General features: G+C 45.2%; 1 protein-coding gene across 3 annotated transcripts in view; it reads right to left on the bottom strand.

Annotated features, from left to right (window-relative positions):
- Positions 1-16,800, bottom strand: part of LOC121531879 (N-terminal EF-hand calcium-binding protein 2-like) — a 130,573-nt gene that overhangs the window by 14,988 nt on the left and 98,785 nt on the right. For 2 of the 3 annotated variants that reach the window (XM_041837408.2, XM_041837409.2), the window contains exon 9: positions 7,556-7,612. The exons of the other annotated variant lie outside the window; for it this stretch is intronic. In XM_041837408.2, coding sequence (XP_041693342.1) covers positions 7,556-7,612 — 57 coding nt within the window. The remainder of the gene's footprint in view (positions 1-7,555; positions 7,613-16,800) is intronic. 3 annotated transcript variants of the gene reach the window in all.

The raw sequence follows: 16,800 nt of genomic DNA, 5'->3' as shown, positions 1-16,800 counted from the left end.
CATGACAGATGTGTTGTTACCTACCCTTACCACCTGAGGGCGGTCCGTCAGGAAGTCCAGGATCCAGTTGCAGAGGGAGGTGTTTAGTCCCAGGGTCCTTAGCTTAGTGATGAGCTTTGAGGGCACTATGGTGTTGAACGCTGAGCTGTAGTCAATTAATAGCATTCTCACGTAGGTGTTCCTTTTGTCCAGGTGGGAAAGAGCAGTGTGGAGTACAATAGAGATTGCATCATCTGTGGATCTGTTGGGGCGGTATGCAAATTTGAGTGGGTCTAGGGTTTCTGGGATAATGCACTTCATGGCTACAGACGTGAGTGCTACGGGTCGGTAGTCATTTAGCCAGTTTGCCTTAGTGTTCTTGGGCACAGGGACTATGGTAATCTGCTTGAAACATGTTGGTATTACAGACTCAGTCAGGGACAGGTTGAAAATGTCAGTGAAGACACTTGCCAGTTGGTCAGCGCATGCTCGGAGTACACGTCCTGGTAATCCATCTGGCCCTGTAGCCTTGTGAATGCTGACCTGTTTAAAGGTCTTACTCACATCGGCTACGGAGAGCGTGATCACAAAGTTGTCCGGAACAACTGATGCTGTCATGCATGCTTCAGTGTTGCATGCCTCGAAGCGAGCATAGAAGTAATTTAGCTCATCTGGTAGGCTCTTATCACTGGGCAGTTCGCGGCTGTGCTTCCCTTTGTAGTCTGTAATAGTTTGCAAGCCCTGACAAATCCTTCGAGCATCAGAGCCAGTGTAGTACGATTCAATCTTAGTCCTGTATTGACGCTTTGCCTGTTTGATGGTTCGTCGGAGGGCTTAGCGGGATTTCTTATAAGCGTCCGGGTTAGAGTCCCGCTTCTTGAATGCGGCAGCTCTACCCTTTAGCTTAGTGCGGATGTTGCCTGTAATCCACAGCTTCTAGTTGGGGTATGTATGTACGGTCACTGTGGGGACAACGTCATCGATGCACTTATTGATGAAGCCAGTGACTGATGTGGTGTACTCCTCAATGCCATCGTAAGAATCCCAGAACATTTTCCAGTCTGTGCTAGCAAAACAGTCCAGTAGCTTAGCATCTGCGTTATCTGACCACTTCTTTATTGACCGAGTCACTGGTTCTTCCTGCTTTAGTTGTTGCTTGTAAGCAGGAATTAGGAGGATAGAGTTATGGTCAGATTTGCCAAATGGAGGGTGAGGGAGAGCTTTGTACGCATCTCTGTGTGTGGAGTAAAGGTGGTCTAGAGTATTTTTTTTCTCTGGTTGCAGATTTAACATGCTGGTAGAAATTAGGTAAAAAGGATTTAAGTTTCCCCGCATTTAAGTCCCCGGCCACTAGGAGCGCCGCCTCTGGATGAGAGTTTTCCTGTTTGCATATGGCCTTCTACAGCTCATCGAGTGTGGTCTTAGTGCCAGCATCGGTTTGTGGTGGTAAATAGACAGCTATGAAAAATATAGATGAAAACTCTCTTGGAAAATAGTGTGGTCCACAGCTTATCATGAGATACTCTACCTCAGGCGAGACTTCCTTAATATTAGATTTCGTGCACCAGCTGTTGTTACAAATATACACAGACTGCCACCCCTTGTCTTACGAGAGGCAGCTGTTCTATCTTGCCGATGCAGCGTATATCCCGCCAGCTGTATGTTATCCATATTGTCGTTCAGCCACGACTCAGTGAAACATAAGATATTACAGTTGGTAGGATATCTGTGATCTTAGTTAGTCTATTTTGTTATCCCATGATTGTATGTTGGTTAATAGGACTGATGGCAGAGGCAGATTACGCACTCGCCGTCGGATCCTTAAGAGGCACCCCGACCTATCTCCCCGATATCTCCATCTCTTTCTCATGCAAATGACGCGGATTTGGGCCTTGTCGGGTGTCTGAAAAAAATCCTGTAATCGCTGTCCTGATATAAAGAAGCTATTTCGGTCATAAGAGACGGTGGCAGAAACATTATGTACAAAATAAGTTACAAATAACGCAAAAAGTAACACACAATAGCACAATTGGTTAGGAGCCCGTAAAACGGCAGCCATCTCCTTCGGCGCCATTCTTACAGGCATACTAAGTGAGGGATATATAAATTATTTAAAGAACCAGATGGAGAAACTTTGGCCTCTTCAGTAAAAATTAATCATGAAAGGGTCATAAAAGCATAATACCATTTGGCATTTGAAGAGTATGCTTGTTGCAGACTACACAAACTGTAAAGCAGTTTGTGTAGATGGCGTAGTAGTGCAGTCCTGTTTTTGTCGTGTGTCTGTAAATAGCCTGTAAATACCCTGTTTTTTTTGTATTTTTCGTACATATTTTCCTATCAGACTTTTCATCCTTCTACAAAATATACTTTCCTGCAACCCGCCTCACTCAATGTGGAACGGATTCTATTATTGACTTACCTTTTATCTAGAATCGCCAGTTGAAACTAGCTAGCCAGCTAACTAGCTACTTGCTATTAGCCACAGTTGCTATTTCACCCAGAACATTGGATTTTCTGCCGGAATAATTTAATCACTGGACATTAATCACCGGATCGCAACTAGCTAGCCGCAACCGAATGGATGTTGCTGTTTGGCTAATCACCACTGCCCCCGATGCAAGCACCAGTTAGCCTCGAGCTAGCCTAGAGCCAGGCTCATATCCCGGCTATCTACCTCTAGGTCTACCGGACGGGAGTAGCCAGCTAACTAGCTACTTGCTATCAGCTACCGTTAAGCGGTTTTTCACCATTGTCCGTGGCCTGCACCACCTACCAGCCAGCTCTAGTCTGGACTATTATTCGGCCAGTCTGCACTGTCTGCACAGCGCGTTATCGACCCAGAACATATCAGTTTTTCTGCCGGAATCACTGAATCACTGGACCTTTAACTCCGGATTCATCGCTACCAGCTAGCTGCAACAAAATGGACGTTGAGGTCTGGCTAATCATCCTGAGCTAGGCCCATCTCCCATCTCCCAGCTATCTACCTCTCTGTCAACCGGACGGGACCACCTAGTGTTGACACGGAGCCCAGCCGATCCTACACGACTGGTCTGCCGACGAAATCGTCTGATGAGGTAGATTTTACAAAAGGCTTCCCGTTACGACGTTGACCACGAAGATTCCATCTGCTAGCCCCAGCCTGCTAGCACACGCTAGCCGTGCCCTCTTGCTCGCTAGTGCTTTAGCAGCCCCCGAACTACCTCCGAACTATCCTATTGCTGTTCACCGGACCTTATAACTCAGCTATACAGCTGATGTCTGCTGGACTGTTCCTTTTTACGGTACTGCATCCTGTTTATGTTTAGCCTCAGCCCAAACTGTGTCGTCATTACCAGCTGTTGTCTTAGCTCTCTCAAATTACACCTTGATTGCTTTATGCATCTCTCCCTTGTCAATATGGTTAGCTTATTGTTGTTTCGGTTATTTCTAATTGTACTATTTCACTGTAGATCCCCCAGCCCAGCTAAACCTGCCTTAGATAGCTCCTTTGTCCCACCCACCATACATGCGGAGACCGACTCAATTGGTGCCTCCAGTGATGCTATCTCTTTCATTGTTACCCAACGCTTAGGTTTACCTCCACTTTACTCATATCCTTCCATATCCTTGTCTGTACATAATGCCCTGAATCTTTTCTACAACGCCCGGAAATCTGCCCCCTTTATTCTATGTACCCAAAGCACTAGAAGACCAGTTCTTAAAGCCTTTAGCCGTATCCTTATTCTAGTCCTCCTCTGTTCCTCTGGTGATGTAGAGGCTAACCCAGGCCCTGCAGCCCTCAGTATCACTCCTACTCCCCAGGCGCTATCATTTGCTGACTTCTGTAATCGCAAAAGTCTTGGTTTCTTGCACGTAAATATCAGAAGTCTACTTCCTAAGTTTGAGTTATTCACTGCGTTAGCACACTCCGCCAACCCTGATGTTCTAGCAGTGTCTGAATCCTGGCTTAGGAAGGCCACCAAAAATTCTGAAATTTCCATCCCCAACTATAACATTTTACGTCTAGATAGAACTGCCAAAGGGGGTGGAGTTGCAATCTACTGTAGAGATAGCCTGCAGAGCTCTATCATACTATCCAGGTCTGTGCCCAAACAGTTTGAGCTTCTACTTCTAAAAATCCACCTTTCCAGAAATAAGTCTCTCACTGTTGCCGCTTGCTACAGACCCCCCTCAGCCCCCCAGCTGTGCCCTGGATACCATATGTGAATTGATTGCCCCCATTTATCCTCAGAGTTCGTACTGCTTGGTGACCTAAATTGGGATATGCTTAACACCCCGGCCATCCTACAATCCAAACTAGATGCCCTCAATCTCACACAAATTATCAACGAACCTACCAGGTACAACCCTAAATCCGTAAACATGGGTACCCTCATAGATATCATCCTGACTAACTTACCCTCTAAATACACCTCCGCTGTCTTCAACCAGGATCTCAGCGATCACTGCCTTATTGCCTGCGTCCGTACCGGGTCCGCGGTCAAACGACCACCCCTCATCACTGTCAAACGCTCCCTAAAACACTTTAGCGAGCAGGCCTTCCTAATTGACCTGGCCCAGGTATCCTGGATGGATATAGATCTCATTCCGTCAGTAGAGGATGCCTGGTTGTTCTTTAAAAGTAATTTCCTCTCAATCTTAAATAAACATGCCCCATTCAAAAAATACAGAACTAAGAACAGATATAGCCCCTGGTTCTCCTCAGACTTGACTGCCCTTGACCAGCACAAAAACATCCTGTGGCGTACTGCATTAGCATCAAATAGCCCCCGCGATATGCAACTTTTCAGGGAAGTTAGGAACCAATATACACAAGCAGTCAGGAATGCAAAGGCTAACTTTTTCAAACAGAAATTTGCATCCTGTAGCACTAACTCCAAAACGTTTTGGGACACTGTAAAGTCCATGGAAAATAAGAGCACTTCCTCCCAGCTGCCCACTGCACTGAGGCTAGGAAACACTATCACCACCGATAAATCTACAATAATCGAGAATTTCAACAAGCATTTTGCTACGGCTGGCCATGCTTTCCACCTGGCTACCTCTACCCCGGCCACCAACTCTGCACCCTCCGCTGCAACTTGCCCATGCCCCCCCCGCTTCTCCTTCACACAAATTCAGACAGCTGATGTTCTGAAAGAGCTGCAAAATCTGGACCCCTACAAATCAGCTGGGCTAGACAATCTGGACCCTTTCTTTCTAAAACTAGCCGCAGAAATTGTCGCAACCCCCTATTACTAGCCTGTTCAACCTCTCTTTCGTAACGTCTGAGATCCCCAGAGATTGGAAAGCTGCCGTGGTCATCCCCCTCTTCAAAGGGGGTGACACTCCTAGATCCAAACTGTTACAGACCTATATCCATCCTGCCCTGCCTTTCGAAAGTATTTGAAAGCCAAGTTAACAAACAGATCACCAACCATTTCGAATCCCACCGTACCTTCTCCGCTATGCAATCCGGTTTCCGAGCTGGTCATGGGTGCACTTCAGCCACGCTCAAGGTCCTAAACGATATTATAACCGCGATTGATAATAGACAGTACTGTGCAGCCGTCTTCATCGACCTGGCCAAGGCTTTCGACTCTGTCAACCACCGCATTCTTATTGGCAGACTAAATAGCCTTGGTTTCTCAAATGACTGCCTCGCCTGGTTCACCAACTACTTCTCAGATAGAGTTCAATGTGTGAAATCGGAGGGCCTGTTGTCTGGACCTATGGCAGTCTCTATGGGGGTGCCACAGGGTTCAATTCTTGGGCCGACTCTTTTCTCCGTGTATATCAATGATGTCGCTCTTGCTGCTGGTGACTCTCAGATCCACCTCTACGCAGACGACACCATTTTGTATACATCTGGCCCTTCATTGGACACTGTGTTAACAAACCTCCAAACGAGCTTCAATGCCATACAACACTCATTCAGTAGCCTCCAACTGCTCTTAAACACTAGTAAAACTAAATGCATGCTCTTCAATCGAACGCTGCTGGCACCCGCCCACCCGACTAGAATCACCACTCTCGACGGGTCTGACCTAGAGTATGTGGACAACTTTAAATACCTAGGTGTCTGGTTAGAATGTAAACTCTCCTTCCAGACTCACATTAAGAATCTCCAATCCAAAGTTAAATCTAGAATCTGCTTCCTATTTCGCAACAAAGCCTCCTTCACTCATGCTGCCAAACATGCCCTTGTAAAACTGACTATCCTACCGATCCTTGACTTCGGCGATGTCATTTACAAAATAGCCTCCAACACTCTACTCAGCAAATTGGATGTAGTCTATCACAGTGCCATCCGTTTTGGCTCCAAAGCCCCATACACTACCCACCACTGTGACCTGTACGCTCTTGTTGGCTGGTCCTCACTACATGTTCGTCGTCAAACCCACTGGCTCCAGGCCATCTATAAATCACTGCTAGGCAAATCCCCGCCTTATCTTAGCTCATTGGTCACCATAGCAGCACCCACCCGTAGTCTGCGCTCCAGCAGGTATATCTCACTGGTCATTCCCAAAGCCAACACCTCCTTTGGCCGCCATTCCTTCCAGTTCTCTGCTGCCAATGACTGGAACGAATTGCAAAAATCTCTGAAGCTGGAGACTCTTATCTCCCTCACTAACTTTAAGCATCAGTTGTCAGAGCACCTTACCGATCACTGCACATGTACACAGCCCATCTGAAATTAGCCCACCCAACTACCTCATCCCTATATTGTTATTTATTTTGCTCTTTTGCACCCCCAGTATCTCTATTTGCACATAATCTCTTGCACATCTAGCATTCCAGTGTTAATACTAATTGTAATTATTTTGCACTATAGCCTATTTATTGCCTTACCTCCATAACTTGCTACATTTGCACACACTGTATATATATTTTCTGTTGTATTTTATGACCTTATGTTTTTTTTACCCCATATGTAACTCTGTGTTGTTGTTTTTATCGCACTGCTTTGCTTTATCTTGGCCAGGTCGCAGTTGTAAATGAGAACTTGTTCTCAACTGGCTTACCTGGTTAAATAAAGGTGAAATAAAAAATAAATAAATAAAAAATATTAGTAATTTTTGTTTTTGGTTAAGCATGTTTCAGATTTAAAGATAAAGAACTTAGCCGAAATTGTTCAAATTGTTTATCAATTGTTCATATCGAAGCAAGAGGCCATAACAACAATATGAACAGAATGTATGCTTTCCCTGAGGTTTCAGGGTCAAATAACCACCCATGGGAGGCACTTAAAATACATATTTTGAACTCAAGCACTGAGTCTGACCACTTTGATAGGAAAAAAAGAAATAACATGCACTCATGCTTTTCATGCAGGGAGACGAAAAGCAACTTTTAGACACGATTAAAATTGAAAATAAATTGGAAGTAATCTTCTTGGCTGTTTTCAGCTTGAGAGAGGAGGTGGATATGAGATGCCAATGATTCTCTGTGCAAGCTGAGAGCTTCAGAATGGAGATGTGTCTACAGGGGGTCGTGAGGGGTAGTGAGAGTTGGAGCAGCAAGTCCCCCACAGTGCCACAGCCATACCGTGCCCCCCTACCAGGCTCTCAGGCATAATGATGCTACTTACTGCGCTGGCTGTGCCATCAGTGTCTGTTAGCCTCTGATGCAGGTCAAACCAAACTGTCTGCAACAAGAACCAAAACACAAGAACCACAAGTGGATTAGTGTTAACCCTAAACTGCACTGGAACAGTGGAACAGAGGAACCCTACTCTGCACTGCACACACCCAGGTGGGCAGGTTTATTCCACCTCCCATGTCTTATTTGCAACTGTACAGAAATAATGCATGTTTCTTTTAATCAGACTCAAGACTCTGAATATATAGTTTACCAAGCTACCAATCAATTTACACTGAAATAAGTTAAGCTACACTACAGCTACCCTTAATAAAAAAACAGTTTACTTATCTAAAGTTACTTTGAAAAAGTAGTTCACTGTATCCAAACTACTTAGTGAAAAATTATCATATCTAAATCTGAAATGTCATAGACTACAAATTGCAAGAACAAATCACTCTGGAGTCAGATGTTAACACAATGTGTAATTTAGCCTATTAAACACAAAAAGTGAGAATTAGGTACACAAAAAGTGTTTCAAGACAGAATTAGGCAGGTCTGATGCTGAAAAATAAAGGAAATTCTTGCCTACTTCATCTATATTTTATTTTTGCAAAAAAAGTAGTGTGTAGTTCCAGTAGTTAGCTTCTAGTTGAGAAGTTAATAAAAACTGCAGTAACTAAGGTGGTCATGAATTATTATTTTATTGCTGCTTTATTACAGTTAACAATGGAGTTCCCTTCAAACTGTCAAACTATCCTCCTATTTGTTTCTAGAACATATTTTTTATGTAATGAAGGAAAGGCTTGCTTTGTATTTGAGCAGAAATCTGGCTTGAATACTGTGACACGCTATATCGTTTAGCTAGCTAATATACTCACAGATATGTAGAGGAAAATGTTACACTACAGAGAGGGTGGCTATCACATAGTATAATGTGGAAGGGCCTTAGATCATATTTAATATCGAATCACAGAGATCTTAATCAGAGATGCGCATCTCCGACCGCAAGAAAATGTAAAGCCCAGAAAAACCCATCACTGTATTACAGAGCTATATTTCCCATCACATCATAAAAGGAAAATTATACCCAAAAACGATATTTTGGTATTTGTTTCATTAGTCCATTGATGACATAGTCCCAAAATATTTTGAATGTCAGTAATGAAGTTTTCTGTCACGCCCTGGCTCTGGGGACACTGTTATGTTGAGCCAGGGTGTGTAGATCATGTGTTTTGTTTCTAGTCTGTTTATGGTAGACCGTGAACTGTCACGTATCGTTTGTTGTTTTGATCGTGTCTCGTAATAAAGAGTATGTTTGCCTGCAACGCTGCGCCTTGGTCCTCATCTATTCCTGACGATCCTGACAGAAAATCCCACCACAACTGGACCAAGCAGCGAGTCGAGGAGCCATCGCCAGGGAGATCCCTAGCAGATCTCCGTGGCAGCCTCGACTGGGTCAAGCCGAGTGAAGAGCAGAGAGAGTGGACTTGGGAACAATGGAGGAAGAGCTTCGACTGGGTCAAGCCAATTGAGGAGCTGAATAGCGGGAGTTGGAGGCAGAAGAGCGAGAGTTGGGCGAGAACTATAGAAATTTTTTAGGGGGGGGCTCACGACGTCGGGGCAGCAGGAGGCCGCGATAGAGCGGTCCAGCGGGTTGGCAGAGGAGGCCGCCAGGTTACGGGGGCCACTGGTCGAAGAGGGGATGGAAGGTGTAGAGGCACGGCGAGAGGTACTGGGGTGTGTTACCAGTCCGGTCCGGCCCGTTCCAGATCCCGGTGTAGGGCCAGTGGTGTGTGTCCCCAGTACGGTCCGGTCTGTTCCTGCTCCCGCACCAAGTCAGTGGTGCGCTCGTCCAGCCCGGCTCGGCCCGTTCCTGCTCCCCGCACCAAGTCAGTGGTGCGCTCGTCCCAGCCCGGCTCGGCCCGTTCCTGCTCCCCGCACCAAGTCAGTGGTGCGCTCGTCAGCCCGGCTCGGCCGTTCCTGCTCCCCGCACCAAGTCAGTGGTGCGCTTCGTCAACCGGCTCGGCCCGTTCCTGCTCCCCGCACCAAGTCAGTGGTGCGCCCGTCAGCCCGGCTCGGCCCGTTCCTGCTCCCCGCACCAAGTCGGTGGTGCGCTCATCAGCCCGGCTCGGCCCGTTCCTGCTCCCGCACCAAGTCAGTGGTGCGTTTGCGTCAGCCCGGTTCGGCTCACTCCTGCTCCTCACACCAAGCCAGTGGTGTGCGTTGTCAGTCCAGCACGGCCCGTGCCTGTTCTCCACACCAGGCCAGTGGTGGGCGTCGTCAGTCCGGCACGGCCCGTGCCTGTTCCATTGGTGCCTGGTTCGGCACTGGTCAGATGTTTTACGCCGGAGCTAGAGCAATCCGCTCCATCAGTGTGCAGTCCAGCTCCGGCCAGCGGGGCCAGACCGGACCAGGGGTACTTTGGGGGGTTGGAGAGGGAGCGGGGATCAGGCCCGGAGCCGGATCCGCCGCCTAGGCGGAGTGCCCACCCGGTCCCTCCCCTGTGGTATTTGGTTGACGCGGTCGGAGTCCGCGCCTTTAGGGGGGGTACTGTCACGCCCTGGCTCTGGGGACACTGTTATGTTGAGCCAGGGTGTGTAGATCATGTGTTTTGTTTCTAGTCTGTTTATGGTAGACCGTGAACTGTCACGTATCGTTTGTTGTTTTGATCGTGTCTCGTAATAAAGAGTATGTTTGCCTGCAACGCTGCGCCTTGGTCCTCATCTATTCCTGACGATCCTGACATTTTCAAAATGTATTACTTAAAAAATACAGAAAGACAGCATCCTACCGGCTGTATTTCTGTATTTTGAAAGTTATTTATCTTGAAAACTTGATGATATGCAAAACATTTTGGTACTATATCAACAATGGACTAATGAAACAAAAACCAAAATATTGTTTTTGGGTTCAGTTTTCCTTTACATCCAATCCAAAGCAGTGATAGGAGAAAGTGGGCTGGATCAACTGAGTCAAGTTACAATTTATTTATTTATTTTACCTTTATTTAACAATAATAATATAATAATAAGCCATTTAGCAGACGCTTTTATCCAAAGCGACTTACAGTCATGCGTGCATAAATTTTTTTGTGTATGGGTGGTCCCGGGGATCGAACCCACTACCTTGGCGTTACAAGCGCCGTGCTCTACCAGCTGAGCTACAGAGGACCACAGAGAACAAGGCAAGTCAGTTAAGAACAAATTCTTATTTACAATGACGGCCTACACCAGCCAAACACGGACGACGCTGGGCAAATTGTGCGCCGCCCTATGGGATTCCCAATCATGGCCGGTTGTGATACAGCCTGGAATCTAACCAGGGGGTCTGTAGTGACGCCTCAAGCACTGAGATGCAGTGCCTTAGACCGCTGCACCACTCGGGAGCCCAATGGCATTAGCAATGCAGGCATTCTGTGGCCTATTCATCTGAAGCCTAGTCTACAGCAGGCCACATAGGACAGAGCCAATACATTACATGAGACAAACTGTGATGAGTACGTTATGGACTGAAACTATTGAAAACTCATGTAGAATTCACATTCTGTGGTGTTTCTGAAGTTACTCTCATCTTTCCGGTGGGAGTGGAGTTAAACACTGTATTGTATAGCAGTATCCTTCCCACAAATGTCTTACTGAGTGCATATTGGTGCATAATGACGAGCAGACTTAACGCAGATGTGTCTGAATGTGGGTTGAGACCCTGGATTTTCTTTCATTCAGCACCAGATACTGTACAGATGTAAGATCTTAATTTGAGCCAGTTTGCTAAATTACAGCAGAAAAAGAATCCTGCAGCAACAGGAAATGTGAATTATTATGTGGATTATAATTGAAGCTGCAATATGTAACTTTTTGGGCGACCTGACCAAATTCACATAGAAATGTGCATTATAGATCTGTCATTCTCATTGAAAGCAAGTCTAAGAAGCAGTAGATCTGTTCTATTTGCGCTATTTCAATGCTTCTCGTTCTTAAGTTTCTTTTTTGCATCTTTTACTTCCGGTTTTGTACACCAGCTTCAAAAAGATGAAAACACAATATTTTGGGTTATTGAAAATACACTACAAGTTTGCATTTCCTGCTGTGCAGGAAAATTCTCAGCAACAAAATAGTGATCAAATTAAGATCCTTCATCTGTAGCAATATGAGGGCTGCTGGAGAAAAAAAGAAAGCATGCTGGTGCTCCAGTTGCCACGGTGATTGAGGCATTTAAAATGACACAACGGGGAAAGGAAATGATGCTTCCTGAACCAGCAGGCAAGCATTCTACAGCATTCCACAGCATTATACAGACAACAAGAGCTCTGATGACAAGGATCCTTCACACATCTGGGATGGGCTTGAGGTCACCTCTGGTTAAAATCATCCTGCAGGTAATATACAATGACTAGATCAGTGTGTGCAAATAAGTCACATTGTATAGGACTAACAATTTAAAGCATATGCCTGGTTTGCAAGAGAAATCCAGAAAAGTACATTCATGAGTACAATCACAGACGGAGATAGCATGGAAATAGCTGAGGGGACTACTACTTTGATCTCGTGAGGCAGAAGACAACTCAATTTGTGCAATGCATGTTAGTCATAACGGCATCCAGTAAACAAAATTCTCACTCTGTTCGAAACCCTTTTGTAATACATTTTTTCACACCCATTAATTTGTAGTCCCTCTCTTATAACATGGATAATAAGCACTTGCGGCAAACAGCGCAGCCCGCTGCAAATACATATTTTCTGTGAGGGAACATTTGTCTGATCCCCCCAAATCCATCCCGCCATAGATGTACAGTACAGTTGACTGCTCCAGGATAGTTCCTAGCCCTGTGACACAGAAGGTCTGCCTGGGAAGACCCAGAAATCCTCCCTTTAGGAATCTTCACTGGGATCTGACAGCGCCTTCCTTGTTCTCTCAGGGGCGCTTCATCAAGCGTGGAATAAACCTATTCAGCTATTCTTAGCTGCTGCAATAAGAACTCGCCTGCCTGCCAGATACAACAGAATTAACTGGAGACTCCATTAGTCTACCATGCTCACTGCATACAAGACATGGGCAACGGAGAGAGACAAAGAGGAGAGCGAGTGAGAGAGAGAGGAGCGAGAATGAAAGAGAGAGAGACACAGAGAGAGAGTGAGGGAATGAGTGAGGGAAGACAGCGTGGAGAAGGGGAGAGGGCATGAGGGGGTAGAAGAGTGCTAGGGAGAGAGGGAGGGATGGGTGAAAGAAATAGCAAGACATATTGCAATAGTTTGGAAGTCAGGGCTCTATAATTGCTTCCTTTGTCTCTTTCTTTCTCTCTCCCTCGTGCTCTTCTCTCATCCCTCCCCTTCCCCCCATCTTCCTATCGCGGATTTTTTTTGGGGGGGCGCATTTTACGTTCATAAACCATGTCGAGGGCCGTTTTAAAGGGTCGTCACTAGTTACCACAGCCACAAAGTCAAAAACCAATACAATTTATTTTCTTAAAATCTGATTTTAAACCTAACACTAACCTTAACCTTAACCACACTGCTAACCTTAAGCCTTAATCTAACTTTAAATTATGAATTTTCAAGGTATTGTACGATATAGACAATTTGGACTTTGTGGCCCTTAACCTTTTATTTTATTTCATCTTGTTCAGTCAAGTTAATTACGCCATTAGCTAGCTAGCTAGCAACCTGATAACTTTACCAGTAGTATATCCAAACATTTGGGGGCACAGTAAGAAAGGAAAAGGGATAGCTTCTTCAGGAGATCAATGATCATAGCAATGAATTAATGAATGACTGATCTCTTGCATGTTGTAGTCACAAAGTTGACACTTTTAAAAAGGCTGTACAATTTTCAATGTAATGCATCTCAAATTTGTGCTTTTACATAATGTAGAAACCTAACATTCCACAAATGTATTTTTAATTTCAATGACAGGTATTTGTATTAAGATTTTATTTATTTTTATAATAAACAAAATGTATTTACAGGGTTACAAATTAGTTTCTAAGGCACAACATGTGCTTCAGAAGTAGCTAGAATTCATATAGGCCTGGGCTGTTCAATGTCAGGCCTGGAGGGCCAAAAAACTGGAACCTGGGAAACCAAGTGAGTGCAAAAATACCAAGTAGAAACAAAAACGAGAAGTGTTCAGTAAGGACCAAAATTGAACATGTAACAAATCGTATTTTCTGGTACTACAAAATGTTATGTTGTGCTCCTAGTTTTTTAAAGTAGGGAACACCGGGCCTCCCGAGTGTCGCAGCGGTCTAAGGCACTGCATCGCAGTGCTTGAGGCGTCACTACAGACCCGGGTTCAATCCCGGGCTGTATCGCAGCTGGCCGCGTACAATTGGCCCAGCGTCGTCCGGGTTAAGGGAGGGTTTGGCCGGCTGGGATGTCCTTGTCCCATCGCGCTCTAGCGACTCCTTGTGGCGGGCGCATGCACGCTGACACGGTCGCCAGTTGTACGGTGTTTCCTCCGACACATTGGTGCAGCTGGCTTCCGGGTTAAGCGAGCAGTGTGTCACGAAAAAGGGTTAAAAAGTAAAAGAAAGTAGGGAGCACCAGTGCTGCAAATACATTTTTACAATTTAGAGCCCTGCCTGTGAGGTGCAGCACAGATTGGATGTGTTGTTGGAGATGCACTAAAGAGGCACCATAGGATGTACTAGAGATAGAGGGGCCGGCCCGCCCATTAGGCATGATTAGGCACCCTCCTAGGGCGGCAGATTGACGAGGGTGGCATTTCCCAAGCTAAACTGACCAAGACGCACCTCCAACAACACATAACACCACACATAATTCTGCCCCAAAACAATTGAAACATAATTCACCCAGTGGCATACAGTGAGGGAAAAAAGTATTTGATCCCCTGCTGATTTTGTATGTTTGCCCACTGACAAAGAAATTATCAGTCTATAATTTTAATGGTAGGTTTATTTGAACAGTGAGAGACAGAATAACAACAACAAAAATCAGAAAAACGCATGTCAAAAATTGAATAAATTGATTTGCATTTTAATGAGGGAAATAAGTATTTGACCCCCTCTCAATCAGAAAGATTTCTGGATCCCATGTGTCTTTTATACAGGTAACAAGCTGAGATTAGGAGCACACTCTTAAAGGGAGTGCTCCTAATCTCAGTTTGTTACCTGTATAAAAGACACCTGTCCACAGAAGAAATCAATCAATCAGAATCCAAACTCTCCACCATGGCCAAGACCAAAGAGCTCTCCTAGGATGTCAGGGACAAGATTGTAGACCTACACAAGGCTGGAATGGGCTACAAGACCATCGCCAAGTAGCTTGGTGAGAAGGTGACAACAGTTGGTGCGAATATTCGCAAATGGAAGAAACAAAAGAACTGTCAATCTCCCTCAGCCTGGGGCTCCATGGAAGATCTCACCTCGTGGAGTTGCAATGATCATGAGAACGGTGAGGAATCAGCCCAGAACTACACGGGAGGATCTTGTCAATGATCTCAAGGCAGCTGGGACCATAGTCACCAAGAAAACAATTGGTAACACACTACGCTGTGAAGGACTGAAATGCTGCAGTGCCCGCAAGGTCCCCCTGCTCAAGAAAGCACATATACAGGGCCGTCTGAAGTTTGCCAATGAACATCTGAATGATTCAGAGGAGAACTGGGTGAAAGTGTTGTGGTCAGATGAGACCAAAATCGAGCTCTTTGGCATCAAAAAAACTCGCCGTGTTTGGAGGAGGAGGAATGCTGCCTATGACCCCAAGAACACCATCCCTACCGTCAAACATGGAGGTGGAAACATTATGCTTTGGGGGTGTTTTTCTGCTAAGGGGACAGGACAACTTCACTGCATCAAAGGGACGATGGACGGGGCCATGTACCGTCAAATCTTGGGTGAGAACCTCCTTCCCTCAGCCAGGGCATTGAAAATGGGTCGTGGATGGGTATTCCAGCATGACAATGACCCAAAACACATGGCCAAAGCAACAAAGGAGTGGCTCAAGAATAAGCACATTAAGGTCCTGGAGTGGCCTAGTCAGTCTCCAGACCTTAATCCCATAGAAAGTCTGTGGAGGGAGCTGAAGGTTCGAGTTGCCAAACGTCAGCCTCGAAACCTTAATGACTTGGAGAAGATCTGCAAAGAGGAGTGGGACAAAATCCCTCCTGAGATGTGTGCAAACCTGGTGGCCAACTACAAGAAACGTCTGACCTCTGTGATTGCCAACAAGGGTTTTGCCACCAAGTACTAAGTCATGTTTTGCAGAGGGGTCAAATACTTATTTCCCTCATTAAAATGCAAATCAATTTATAACATTTTTGACATGCGTTTTTCTGGATTTTGTTGTTGTTATTCTGTCTCTCACTGTTCAAATAAACCTACCATTAAAATTATAGACTGATCATGTCTTTGTCAGTGGGCAAATGTACAAAATCAGCAGGTGATCAAATACTTTTTTCCCTCACTGTATGGGCTATTAAGGTGAGTGCTGATGCTGCCCCATGATAAGCAGTGCCCACTTTGCCAAAGGCAGGGGTGCAAAATATTGATCTTGTCCATGCCCAGTGCACCTCTCCATGGTACTGTTGGAGAGATGCAGCGCTGCGGCACTCCACCAACGCTTCACCAACTCTCTGTCAAAGTCATCTAACACAAATCATGTAGCAGCCTATACAGTAGAAATACTATAAAGCCTCTGTGGCCTTTTCTGTAGCCTACAGGGTGACCAAATGTATGATAATGTCATGAGACAGACACTTTTTACATCATGAGTGTTTCTGATTAAATAGCCTAAATGGCATCCTATCAAATAAAAATGGGCTTCGATGTGAATATGAATTAACATGTTAACAAACACACCAAACCCTATAAACAGGACAGGCCAAAGTAAAATGGACAATAGCCTGTGGAATGAAATTAAGCTACTCACGACTGCTGTCCAGGAGTTTCAATCAGTGGGCTAAATTGTCATGATAATCAGTGATTTCAAGTTTGTATTCATCCATTTCTGAGCTGATCATGGCGAAGAAGAAAATACAAACTGCAATTTCCAAGATTATACAACATGCAACAATTTCAAATTCTTTACTGAGTTACAGTTCATATGAGGAAAACAGTCAATTGAAATACATTCATTAGTTAGGGGCATGGATCAGAAAACCAGTCAGTATCTGGTGTGACCACCATTTGCCTCCTGCAGCGCAACACATCTCCTTCGCATAGAATTGATCAGGCTGTTGATTGTGGCCTGTGGAATGTTGCCCCACTCTTCTTCGATGGCTATGCGAAATTGCTG

This window comes from Coregonus clupeaformis, chromosome 19 (assembly GCF_020615455.1).
Source record: "Coregonus clupeaformis isolate EN_2021a chromosome 19, ASM2061545v1, whole genome shotgun sequence".
NCBI classification, from domain to species: domain Eukaryota; kingdom Metazoa; phylum Chordata; class Actinopteri; order Salmoniformes; family Salmonidae; genus Coregonus; species Coregonus clupeaformis.
Note: the sequence above shows the minus strand (reverse complement) of the source record. Positions and strands in the feature narration are given on the sequence as shown.